General features: G+C 37.8%; 1 protein-coding gene across 1 annotated transcript in view; it reads right to left on the reverse strand.

Moving 5' to 3' along the window:
• Nucleotides 1–2,398: 2,398 nt before the first annotated feature.
• Nucleotides 2,399–14,061, reverse strand: part of BNC2 (basonuclin zinc finger protein 2) — a 233,054-nt gene continuing 221,391 nt past the window's right edge. The window contains exon 6 of the mRNA XM_074855944.1: nucleotides 2,399–3,099. Within this exon, the coding sequence (XP_074712045.1) occupies nucleotides 2,439–3,099 (661 nt within the window). The 3' untranslated portion in view covers nucleotides 2,399–2,438. The remainder of the gene's footprint in view (nucleotides 3,100–14,061) is intronic.

Consider the following 14,061-nt stretch of genomic DNA (forward strand, 5'->3'; position numbering starts at 1 on the left):
AAAGTTTTTTTTTGTTAAACCAGAAGATAAATTTTCCTTACAGCTTCTGTGGGATCCACAAATGTTTTCAGAGCTTCATCAGTGTACAGAATCAAAAAATCATCAAAGGCTTGTAACCCATAGGAACACAGTGAGAATTCATTTAGAAAGACTTTTCTTTTATTTTCTACAACTGGAAATACTGATTCATTAGTTATTGATTCCTACTTTCGGAAACAAGGATACTGAAATGCATAAAGAGTACTAAAAAAGAGGAAATCCATATTAAGAGTTTCCTCCTGAAAATGAAACAGGAGTTAAGTTCTCAAGTGGACATAAAGGTAAGAATAATCAAAATGCACAGCAAATCAAAGCAACAACAAGCTGAAACAATGGAGCATTTCTGACTCTTGGCTAAGAATAATAATGTTCTGGGTCAGTAAATACAGAAAAGGAACACATTCTCACTGAAGGATTATTTTATTGTATGTTGAAATATCCCTTGGGTTTTCATTTGTTTGTTTGTTTGTTTTTTCTTTTGTTATGTTTTTGTAAAGAAAAGAGTCTACAACACACACCCTAATGGTTTTGGCTGTAGACTGAACTTAAGTAAATACCATCACTCAGTCAGTATGTTGTGGTAACTCAGGCTGCCAGTGTGGTTTACCAGCTCAAGCAACATGTGTAAACACCGGAAACAAAAAAGATTCAGAGGACAGCCTCTCTTTCTCTCTGCCTTTCTCAACTGCTTGCTCCTTCTCACTCTCCTGTTCATGCTTGCTCTCTTTCTTGGACTTCCGTTATTTTCTGACAAACCATGTGGGTGAAACACAAAACATTAACAAAACTAGAGATCCCTTTTTTCTGGTCTCTAATTTTATCCAAGGGGAAAGTTATCCAATAAAAAGTCCAGCATATGTTTTCAGAGCTTCTAAGTGCTTCTGCCATTACTTTCTTTTGATTGCTTCTATAAAACATGCCTTAATCATACTACAGCACTTTCCATTGCAAAAAAGGAAACTTTACAGAACAACATAGTTAACATTATTTCCCTGTTTTGTTTGGGGTTTTTTTTTTTTTTTTTAAACACCACAAAAAATCCAGGCCATAGTAAGAAGCACACAAAATTATATTCATCTTTGTTCTGTGACAAGTAGTATCAGCATTTATATCCCCAAATATTATGCCTGTTTGACAAAAGAAAAGTTTCCACTGATTCACATGACACAATTCTGGTTTGTTTTTTTTTTTTTCTTTTATGTGATGTAGTGTATAAGGAATAAGGATACACTATTGTTTCTAGTAATAATTGGCACTTGAAAAAAGCACCAAGAATTCTGTATTTCACTTTACCCCTTTTCCCTCCCCAGTAATTTTTTCTGTAGTCCAGAAGCTACAACTGTGGTTATGGTGAATAACTACATTTAATTTTTTCAAAACGTGTGCAAAGTTGGCACTTTTGTATTAACACTAAACACTAATACTCTTTGTTTGGCATTCATGCCCTCATACTGACCAGACCACTTTTATCTAAGTGTATTTTTTTAAAGACACTTACTGAAAATATGGCAATAGTTTAAGAAAAAAAAAGCATGGATATTATTACACATCCCCTTGTAGTGTACGAAAAAGTGCATGACTGGATTTATGTAATAGTACAAGACAAAAAAACTGTATCAGATCAGGTACTGTAAAGCATGCCAGCACCTCTGTATTACTTATATCTAGCAGGTAGTTAAAACAAGACCGTGGTTCTTTTAAAAATGTGCATTAAAGCTAACATAAATGAATAGAACTAGCCAGCAAACTATTTTTCCTGCTTATCTAACAGCTGAATGTAACTGTAAAAATTAAGCAAAAAAATAAGAGTTAAACCACCATCAATACAATTGTTTTACATCATAGGCCTGTCAAGGCTCAATATATATATACAAGTGTAACAGCCATGCTTAGTAGAACGTTATCCCCAATGCTTAGAAGACACAAAGACAACTAAGTAGATTGGTTTTTTTTCTCTTTTTGTTTGTTTGCAATTTTTTTTGGTGTTTTTTTGTTCTTTTTTTTCAGGCAAAAGTCATGGGTAGAACAAATTGTCTCTTTGGAGATGACCAAGAACATTCTAACAGAACTAGGGACAACTGCAAGTTTCCTGTGGGTTTGGTTTTTTGTTTTTGTTTGCTTTTTTCATGAAGGGTCTCTCCCCCCAAATTAAAGATCCCACCTTTTTTTTCTATGCAAAAAAAAAAGGAAAAAAAAAAAACCCAACAACCAACAAAGGGGAAAAAGCACCTGGTGTTTCTTTCTTTTGTTAAAAAAGAAAAGAAAAAGATTATATATATATGTATATATATTTTTATATATATATATTTATATATATATATAAAGGGAGACTGTATATGGCAGTTCAGATGTGGTGGGCCCTCTCTGAGAGCTGGCATTATGCTGTGTCCATCCTTGAACTAATCTACTGAAGTGAAGGGAATGTTTTTATGCAGATTGGGGTTCTGACTGTGCCGGTTTCGGCTACGGACAGAGGAGAACATCATGTTGCACCCAGGGACTTTACATTTGTGCATTTCTCGCAAGTGCACTGTTTTATAGTGCACTCTGAGGGTTCCCTTGTTGCTGTACATTTTGTGGCAAATGTTACACATTATCCCACCGTTGCTCACCGAAACACTGTTGAACATGAGGGATCCTGGGACATCAGTGCCCATACCTACAGCTAAGGCGGGGGCATCTGCTTTGTGGGCAGATTCCCCGCTGTCACTTGCCCCATCAACGTCGTCCAGGAGAATGCCCTCATCGCTTCCAGCATCAGATTCTCTTGAGGAGTGGATACTGCTGCTAGACTGGATGCTCGAGGTGGTGCTCAGGTCTAGGACCATATAGTCTTCCGACATGCCCCTGCCATACCCATTCATATGGGAATCCTCAGTACCAGCAGGTGAGGAGGTGTCTTCCCTTATGTCGAGCCCCATCTGATGCTGAGCGCCATATATCTTCACCAAAAATTCATCACGGAGGTCCTTACTAAGAGAAGGCTGTGAGGTGTCCAGGCCCATGTCATCCAGTTCTTTGGTCAACAGTTTACGGTGCAGGTTTATGTTAGCACTGTGTCTGGGAAAGGAAGAGGGAAGGGAGAAAAGGAAAAATGTACAGTATGTTTGATTAAACATACAGTCATCAAGCACCAAATCAAAATTCTGATTTATCAATAATTTATCATAAAAATATGCTCTATCCATGTTTCTTGGAAAATTCAGTCTTGTTACAAGTGAACAAATTGAAACATAAAACCAAACCAAAACAAGCAAATTAACTCCCCCATATTGTTTTTCTTTTCAGCTACTGCTCCTCAACATTAGTCCCCAGCAGCAGCTACAGCCTTTTTGTTTGATATTTACAAAATAATAAATTGTGCTAGCAGAAAATGCAAAATGTTCTTCTTGGTTCCTGAATCCCTGCTGGCCTTCCTAAAAGCCTTGCTTCAAGAGAAGATATTAATATATAGAATATCTTTGTGTGTTTGTATCTATGTCTATCTCTAGATCCATATCCTTATATGTTTTTACACACATACATATAAATATATTATATATATGTAGTAGCATAACTGTGTAAGTGAAATATAGAAATATAGAAAAAAATAAAGGTAACTGAATGATACATAGTCAGAGGTCCTGATTCTGATAATTTAATTCTGGTATAAAGGGATTCAGAATCAGGCCAAACCAAGATGGAGAAGACTTGAAAGGTTTAGGAGAACAAGTCTCTGAAATCTACATGTAAGTTTCTGAAAATCTTAGCCAGTCACTGGTTCCATCTTTCTGGGAGGGTACTGCCACTCGTCCCCGTACTCTTCCCAGTATTGTGTCTGATGCAGTGCTGATTGACCCAGTAATTTCCAGTAAAAAATCCCTACTAATGCAATGAAAATTTTGCCCCAAATCAATCAAAACACTTAAGCATGGGCTTTGTTTTAGTTATGTGCTGAAGTTACTGTGGGTGCTCAAGAGACACTGGAAAAGCTGTCACTGATGCCAGTGGTCTTTGGGCCAGATCCCAAGAGCCGCTAGTTAAATTACTCTTAAGAGTTTTGCAGGACCTGGGCCTTTGTTCTCAAGAAGTAAAGCTCTACATTTACAAACAATCTAAGCCTTTGGGTTAGTAACTGTGTAAAACAGCCTATTATTTTAAATACTGCATTCTACTCTCCACTTTTGACATTGGGTTTATTCATCCATTGCAGTAGAACCTCACTGATTTGCAGTAGTGTCAGGAAACCCTCTTTGAAAACTTCATTTTCTAAATTAACAATGCAACCAACAAAGATGACAGACATCAAAGACCTCTGACCACAGAACATGCTCATTTTGTTGACGTGCTTAATATTAAGAAATCAGTATAAAGTTTTCAGTATTAGAAAACTTTAGGGTTCAGTATTCAGAATGTGCACCATTCTGAGGAAATGACAAATATTTATTCAGTTTCTTTGGAGGGTGACTGGATTTTCAAGTCAATAAAAAAAGAATTAGCGAAGTTCTACTGCGTAACATTCCTTGCAAGCTAAGGACCCAAACCCGCAATTTACAACATGCAGACTCACCAGCCTGTCTGCCCATTATAAATTGCAGATCAGAGCCCAAATGTAGGAGGGAAAGAAAGAAAGGGGGGGAAAGGGGGGGGGGAGGGGGGCACGGACAGGGTAGGGGGAAGAGAGAGAAAGAAAGAGAGAGTTTTAACATAGGAATACTTTAATTTGCAAAAAGCACTAGATAAAATATTGCCATGGGAAGACATAACAATGATCAAATATTTTACACACATTCAGGTCCTACAGTAACAAAAAAGGGAGAAGGGGAACAATAGCTATTAGCAATATTTCCTTATTGGAAGCTTTTGTTTTAAGAAACCCTTTGAAACATACCTCTCAACTAGCTGACGTCCCAAACATGGTACAGCAACACAATGCAGATAAATAGGGAAAATGCAAATGGTGGGAAGATTAAATTGACGTAGAGTTAATTTCTGTAATTTTCTATCACTTACTTTGCAATTCATCTATCCGTTGCACATAACTTATGGGAATAAATAAAGAAAACAGCAATGGAAGCGATCCGTCCCACTCACCTGCAAATGCAGGTAACTGTTCTCTGACATAAAACTGATACTGAACTGCAGTTTAATTGAATCATGTCTGCTTGGGATGCAATTATTCCAGTAAGGGGGGAGTCTAGAAGAGAAAATTTCTCCCCTAATGAGAGACAGTTGAGAGGTATGGGCAAGGGTGGAAAAAGTGGAGAGTATTCCTTGTTTTTCTCCCACATGGGAAATACTCCTTTCACACAAGCAAGTATAGCACCATTGCTTTTTGAGGCTCAGAAGTGTAATTATGCATATCCCCACACTGCACTTAGGAAGGCTGAGCTTACCTTGTGATAAGATCAGCTTTCTAATCTTTTGCTAAATTGAGATCACAAAAGAGAGAGAGAGAGAGAGAGGAGAGGAGAAAAGAGAAAGAAAGGGGGAGGGGGTGGAGAGAGAGAGAGAGAGAACAAATTCACATTCCAATCCAGACATATCTGGGGTTTTTTTTAAAAAAAGACAAAAGAAAATAATATCTGAAACCAATAAATACAGACTTTTAAAAAAGTCTTGACTGTGAAACTGTTTTTCGTCAGCTGTAATCTCACTTATACTGTTGTCCTGATGGATACTGATTCAACCACACAATATGAAAAACATAAAGCAACTTAATCAAAGCATATTCACAGCATCCCCATTATCATCCACAAATGAGTTCTGAACAGATGCATGCAGTGTGCACATACATGAATGATAAACAGTAGTCCTAACAGTCCCTTGCCTGGCTGGTGTCAGATGGCATACAACTCCATGTAAAGTTGCTAAGTGCAGTACAGGAAACGCTTACTGTGAAGGCCTGTTCACACTGACCAGTGTTATTACATGACCATAAAAGCACATTTGTGCTTATCATCATAACGCTAACTGCGAACTACTCATAAAGTGCTCATGTGTTTACTCCTTATGATTTCTCCCCCTCTCTCCCCTCCTCACTCCCCTGGTACAGGAATTTGCTGCAGTGTAGAAACTAGTCAGGATAACTGTAACTGTTGTTTCCATGCCTTTGCACTTACTATTTCCTTAGTTTGTTGCTGAGAAAACAACAGCCAGGCATGCAGCAAAAATTCACTGAATGAAGAAATAAGAATAAATAAAGAGGGGTTACTGTGCCCCAGATGGATAGAGGCCATTCTGAGAAAGACCAGTGTAAGGATGCAAACCCTGCTGATGCTCTGATAAGAAGAGATGCCTCCCTTATTTAATTCTCACTTACAGCAGTGGCAATCAGTAATCTAGTTAAGGTATGTACCAGCCCATAATATCTGTCAGGCAAACGATGTGCAGAAATGTGCGGACCAGTTCTGGCACTCTGTTCAGTACTGTCCCTTTTCCGCTGTCAGCAGTACTGTTGGATTCTCCTAATATAATTACATTGACTTTTATTCAATTAAGTGCCATTCCTAGCCTTAAAAAAAAGCTACTTTATCAATTGATTCAGGTGTAATGCAATAATAAAGATGAACTCATGGCAGTGCATTAGCTCTGCTGTTCATAACTTCTGAACATAGGTTCATTCATAGCAGTCGATTTCCATTATGCAACCACAGTTCAAAAGAATTGATTCTTTTGCATTCATTTCTTAATCTATTTCACTTGTGTTTAATACTCTTCCTAAATATCATATGCAAAAACATTCTGGTAGGGATGAGAGGAGCAAATTGTGAGAAAAAGTTCATCTATTTGGACACTGAAGTTTTGAAATCTTATGGCAAAACCAAAGTCACAGAGGCTACAACCTTGTCAGAATTAAGAATGCTGTCTGCTGAAGGTACTAACACACATTTCCTGAATAGCTGAAAGGTTGTTGGGATAGGAGGGAAGGAAGAGTATGTTTTCATAGACACACCAGTCTAGAGTACTTGGAGTCTGACTCTGCACCCCTGTCCCATCTGCTACACAGCTAGATGTAGCATTGCACCCTGAGTACACCGTGCAGGGTGCTGTTTATGCCCTGTATAAAGAAAGTGCTTCCCAGGGCTGACAGTAGCATTCTCAAGGCTTCTTTGGAAAATGATGACAAGGGTGCTCTGTGTAGTAGGAACGTGCCCATGAATGTAAGGACAACTACAAATAATGGATCCATAAGCAAAAAAATGGAATTAAGAAAGAAGAGTAAGGATAAAGGCAGACTAGAAAGAGAAGCAGTACAATCAGGAAGTTTTAAAAGGGAGATGTACTGGGAAAAGGCAAGAACTGGCAATTGCTAAATAGAATAGCGTTGAGTTTAGGGGCAGAAATGAAGCATGATTTGCTATGAAGCTATGAAGACTGTTATTCAGCTGGAAAGGCAGAAGACTATGCGGCCAACAACCTGTACTCTGACCCTGTAGCTGCAAACAGCAGTCAGAGAAAAATGAGGAGAAAAAGTAGCACTACAAATATTGGCCAAGCCCATACTATCTTTTGTCTTGATAAACTTAACTATTTCTTTGCTCCTCTCATCCAATGCTGATCTTCCTTGCTTTTTTTCTTGGACAATGTACTCATTCAGCCATCTTAAATTGCTCCAGTTCCCAGACCCACTTCTCCGTGCCTAATTGAAGAACTCTTTCTGTGCTGCTTTGTCACTCCTAAATCCTAGCAAGTCCTCTACCAGCCCTCAGCCAATGCTAGCCACCTTGTCATCTGTTCATCTGTTCCTACCCATGGCACCTGCAGTTTCTTGCTTCAGCTGTTCTGTTCCCTGATGTTATTTACAAGCCGCTACCCCTTCATCCTCTGAATACTGCTCCCAGGTAAGTGTAAATAATGTTCCCTGGGTAAGCTGAGGCACAGCTTTGGCAGAGTGATTTATGCCAGTGCATAAACACTGCCATCAAGCAGGCAGAAAATCATGAAGTAAGATATGCCAAAAGCAGCTAAGCTTCAGCTTGCCATGGCTCTAGTACTCCTCATACCTGAGCTAGCCAATTTAAGGCCATCTCTGGTGTCCTTTGTACTGCAGTTGCTGCTGTATCTGCGGGAAAAAACCTTGAAGAACCTAAATGAATGGCAGAGGTACATATATGTATTGAAAATGTAAAATATTTGACCTAATAAAATCCTCTGAATGACTCTGGACTTCTTAGGCTGCTTATTTGTACATCAATGACCAAATGACATTTCATCATGGCAATGGAAGTGTTGCGTAAAGATAATTGGCGAATGAAGTCTTCCAGGCAGAAGTATGAGGTTGAAAGAGCTTAACTGAAGGCATATCTCACTTAGCTCCAGTTGCCAGATCTATCCCATCCTAGGCAACAAGGGATGGTGAAGAGTGTTAATTCTGAGAATTTAAAATACTGTGTGTCCCAAAAAATGTCCAAACACCTGTTTAGCTGCGTACTACAAAAATGAGGAGAGTATTTTTCCAAGATGTTTTGAGATGTAGCTTGCTGTGGCAAGGAAGTTTCAACAAAGTCTGGTTTATTTTAGGAGGCCAAGAATGCCTGATTTTTCCACAAAATTATCATTCTTCTTTCAAGTTACTATTCATGAACTAGACATATGGTGGGCAAAAGCGTGTGGAAAGTCCTCACCAGAGTGAATTCAGCCTTCTGAATTCAATAATCTTAAGAATGGATCAGTGCTCCTGTAAGGATGATAGTAATGATGATACAAATGAAATCTGTGGTCGTGGCAAAGTAGCAAGGGTATCTTAGCTCCCACTTCACCATTGCCCTTTCAGACAGGAGTTTTGGTAGCAGCACAATGCAGGGTGCTACAGCAACTACAGCAGCTCTCTGACTGTGGGCATGATCCCACTGGTGGTAGTATTTTTCTTCCCTTATGAAGTTCATGGAAGTATTCTTCCATAATTAGAATTCATTGTCGGTTCCACCCCACCTACTACTATCAAGCTCCTCTGCTGAGAGATGTACTATGCATCAACAGAAGAAAGGGGATTATAAGCCTAGGAAATATGGTCAATTAAACGTACATGCCATTTACACAGCTCATAAATCCAGACTGGGTTCTCTTCAGCAGTTTCTTTCTGCACTTGTCAATGAATCTGATTTTGTTAATTTACTATCCATTTGTTGGAAAGAAAAATGTAATGGCCTCTTTATTATAGTTTATTTTTATTTAGTCAGTCTTTTTGTTTCTTTTTGAAGTGAGTGAGGAGGAATTTATCAGAGAGCAGAATTTGTCCTGGCATAGAAATTGGCATGAATTCTATTGATGACTCAAGGCCAACTTTTGATGCACCCATGGCTGTAGTCCTATTTGCACTAGGACAAAATGCATCTCTGATGAGCACAGCAGAGTTAGGGAATTTGGATGATAAAGAGTACTCTATTTACATTCAAGTACTATACAGAGCACAAAATCAACTGCATGAAAATTGGGCTGAATGTGTTGTTCACAGTTCAGGGCAGGGCAGGTTGTTGAAAATGAAACATAAAGCATTGTTTTCTTAATTTTTTAGCAAGAGAAAATTATGATTACACTTAAATATTAAGGGGATGAGAGAAAAAGAGAGTGAGAATGAAATAGCAGCATAGTTGTTAGGGCAGTCAGTTAGGGACTAAAGAAACCCATTTTCCACTCCCTGATGCAGTCAGACAGAAAGGCCAAGACAACTGATGTCCCAGTTAAATGTCCTAGCTATTGGCCCCTTGCTCCTCCTTGGCTGACGGAAAACGACAACGTTCCCTGATGAAAAGCTCAAACATCAAAGCCCACTGTATTGTTCATTAAAATTCTGAAATTAATAATTTCAATATTTCCAGTTGTATCCTGCCACATCCTTTCTTTCTATGTTTTCAGATAAAACAATATCCCCATCTCTTATACTTCAAATGTTCTGAAAATGCACTTTCTGGCAATTACATGATTTGGCAAAGTAATACCACCCAGCCCTATCATTCTAACACTGCAAAGAAATCACAGACAGGAGGTCACAGCAGGGAGCCATCAGTCTTTGGGCAGCTTTGTTTTAAGATACAACAAGTGATCCCAGCATTAAGAAATACAATGAAACTATATTTGGAGACTTAATGCACTAAAAGTCAACATTAAATTATTTCCTGTTAAATTCTGTTCAAGTACTAGTAGATTTTTGGTTTTTTTAAGAAGATAGAAGCTAATACTGAGTTACAAAACCTGAAACCACACAATCTTCAGCAGTTTGAAGAAGGTTCTATTACAAAATCAAAGGCCAGGACACATTTGTCTGGTGGTTTACATACTGATTGGCAAACCTCTTATTAAACTTGGATATGTATGTAATCGCTCAGGTTGTACAGGCCCCATACAAGCTATCCTCCTGCTATACTTAATTTAAAACTAAGCTTTGTCAGTCTTGTTTAAAATACCATAAACAATTAAACTTTCATTATTCCTCTCATGAGACTTTTTCCACACCTATTTTCAGCTCAGTATTCAGCTTACTTTTTTACCTATAATGAAATGTTAAAGCAAAGTTCTCTTTGTTTCTCTTCACCTCAAAGGCTGCCGATTAAGATTTATGATTTTGTTTAAAAATTTCACATGATCTTAATCACTAACGCAATTTGCTAGTATGGCAAAGTATTGTGGTCTTACCTCAATTTCGTGTTCCCTTCCTGCTTATTTAAGCCTGAAACTCATAGAAAGGTCTCAGAATATGTGAACATAACAGAAAGTAAACGAAGAATTTTATGCTTTCTCAGAATCAATGCAGATAGAAAGTGCTGAGTTTCATGCAGCTAAAATCAAAGAACCAGAAAGTAAGACTCTGGCTAAATATAACAGTGTACATATTTATGAGAAAAGATATGACCTTAATTCTGATATTTCTTCAAGAAGGAAGCAGCAATCATTTTCCCCATTTACTTAAGAGAATCAACAATAAATAGTTCCTGGAATTTAATTAGTAATGGAAACTGTTAAAGAAATTATCTTCTCAGTTACTGTTCTAATTTTGCCACTCTCTTAGCAGTCTTTGATACTTTTTTTTTTTTTCAATTAAAAAGAAAAAAATTCGTAAGTCTAAGCAAAGATAATAATTATGGTTGAAATCCTGATCTGACCTAAACTATAAAATTCACATTTATACGAACAGGGCCAAGGTTTCAATCTGTGTACTAGCACTTCCATGTATTTGATCATGTTTAGTTTGCCTCTAAATGTAAGGGGAAAAGAAGGGATAGGGGCTAGTCTTTAGAACAATGACTGAAGACAAAATACTATAGCACCCAATGAAACCATGGCATTTCTACATTAACAGTTTGGGTAATAACATCAGTGCTTGAGGCTTTAAATTGCATAGAATCTGAAAAATATTAACCTTTCATAGGAAGAAAATCCAAAAGGTAAAATACAGTTCAGCACCTATTAAAAAAAGTAAAAAAACAGTACTTATTAAACGCAGGAAATAAAGGACAAGTAAGTTCTTGCAAATTAAAGATGTGGAGCCCAGTCATTTCAATCCCTTTCAATATGAAACAAATCACTCACACTGGTCACGAAGACAGCTCCCTCTACACTCAAATTATTCACTTGAAGATAAGCTCCCATCAAACTCTTTAGGGGTTTAACTAATTTACTGCACAGATACGGCACGTCTGTTGTAATAACAGGTAGGATGTATTGGGGTCGACCATTTATCAGAATTAGACTTCTTTTTTCAATTCGCAGTGAATTATGCTGCCTACACTGCTCCTCTTTCTCAGAGCTTCTCATCCCCTTATGGCCCCTAATGTGGCAGGCAAACAAAATTGACAGTCTCATCTTGTCAACAAGGGGTGATTCTCCTGAGAAGCCATTTAACTTTGCAGAGGAAGCAATGTATTAATGTGCCTGTCCCAGGAATGTTAATCATCTTCAAGCTCCCTCTAACTTTGACATGAACGAAATCACCAAATTTGTTTACTAAATGAATCGTAATATGCTAATAAGAGAGCATGACATATATGGTAAAGCCAAACAGATGGTTTGTTTACTCCACTTTGCAACTTTATAAATGTTGTAACTCTGAAGATGTTAGTGAGAATTATTGGTTTGTTGGCAGTGGCAAACACGCCTTTTGCATACTTAATCCACAGTTAGAGTCAGAAAACAATTTGTCATCGCCATGGAATGCATAAAAAATGTTAATGCTGAGATGGCATTTGGGGAGGCAGGATAGCCGACTGTGTGAGCAAATACTCAGGTTAGATGTGGAACTGATATCTGATGGCAATGTTTGCTACCAAATAATTTTTAATGTAAAATCTGACAGGTTCAGGATTCTTGAATGGCCGAATAATTCAGTACATACCTGTTGAGGTGTTTAGTGAGATGGTCCTTACAGTGTGAACAGAATTACACTTTCACAACAGCTGTGTGTGCTCAGAAGCATTGAGGTCATGTTGCACTCTTAATATATTACTATTGTTGTCCATTAAAGATCAAAAGATATTACAAACAAAAAGCACAACCACTTGCGTATTTGCCAGACTTACTCAGAAATGATCAAAATTGTGTTGCAACACTTCAACCTCTCACTTTACTAGCTGCCTGGAAGCAAAACAAACTCATTACAAAACAGCCAGCACTGTTGTCTGATATCTGGACTGGTTGAGAAAATTTAAAATAAAAAGATTTATCTGACGGAATATTTCCAAAGTGAACCAACTAAGTGTAGCAATGTTATGTGCATGAGAAGGTCATCATATGCACAACAAAGTCCTTTGATAGAAATTACAGGTGCTCAGCACCACTGACAGTCCAACGGCAGTAAGCTGTTTCTACATCTCCACATGCTCTACAGAAAAGTTTATCTCCTGTGTGTTGAAGTATTTTGCTGGTCCTTCACACAAGGTGAATTTCCCCTTAAGAAGTACTGAGGCAACATCCAGGTAGAATCTGTTGCCAAACTGCATGAATTAACATTTCTGTTTAAACTTAAATCATCTAAATAGTATATGATCCAAGTTTTGTAATCAGAAGTTTTCATCCTTCATTTTACTGTTACAACAGCCATGTAAAATGTGAAAATTTTGCAAGATTTTATGCAAACAGTCCTTCCAGTTCAGCATCCCACTCGAATTTTACTGTGTTTCAAGTTTCAGTAAATGCAAAAAAAGATAAAACTCAGCCAGAACAGCTAGCTTCCCCCAATTCTGCTTTGAAACCAATTCTTTTCTCCCAGACATTGATGCACAGCAACACATTATCTCATGATTTGCTTAGAAGGTTCATAGACTCTTTACAGATTGCATTATAGTTCAAATTAATAACAAACCCTCAGATCCAGGGTTAGTTTTGTATGATTTCAGGTTAAACAGCAAATATGTAAACCATTTCTTTTGGTCATAATGCAATGGTAATTCTCATTCCACCTGCTTTGTTTGTCTAAAAATGCTGGTTTTATTTATATAATACCAGAGGAACTATAAAAGCAAATATGATGTGGCACTTCAACAGGGTTCCTCTATTACTAATTTTTGCATTACTAAATAAGTACCCCTTTCAGGTCAACTGATAGCTGATTATTCTATAACCTCACTTCACTGATGCCCCAACTCCTAAATAATTTCAATCCTCTGAGATTTTTCCATACATACTATTGTCAGCAGTTATTAAATTCTCAAGTTTTTACCCATCCACAAGAGACTGTGAAAAGATATCTAAGGGAAGTATGAGTTCAGCTTGCCGTCCAAGGATTATTTTGGAAGAAACATTAGCGGCCGTCCCAGCCTGGCGCTTATATCTCATTTGAAACATCTACTCATTCCTGACCAACAAAGAAAATTTCAATAAAGTACTTTTACTGGTTTAACAGCAGTGAGCTCCTGGGATTGTCAAAGTGCTCAGTCTTTTCCGAGGAGAGAAGGAATCAGCAGCTCAAATATAATTAACCTTCCATTCTCAATGCAAACTGCCACGCACAGGAGCTCTGCAGTCTATTAGTGAAGTTATAACGGCCAACAGGCAGAGGCAAAATTGGTCAAAAAGTTGGCTGCTGCTGTCATATTTTTAGAATTATGA

The sequence above is a fragment of the Strix uralensis genome, chromosome Z (genome assembly GCF_047716275.1).
Source record: "Strix uralensis isolate ZFMK-TIS-50842 chromosome Z, bStrUra1, whole genome shotgun sequence".
NCBI lineage: Eukaryota > Metazoa > Chordata > Aves > Strigiformes > Strigidae > Strix > Strix uralensis.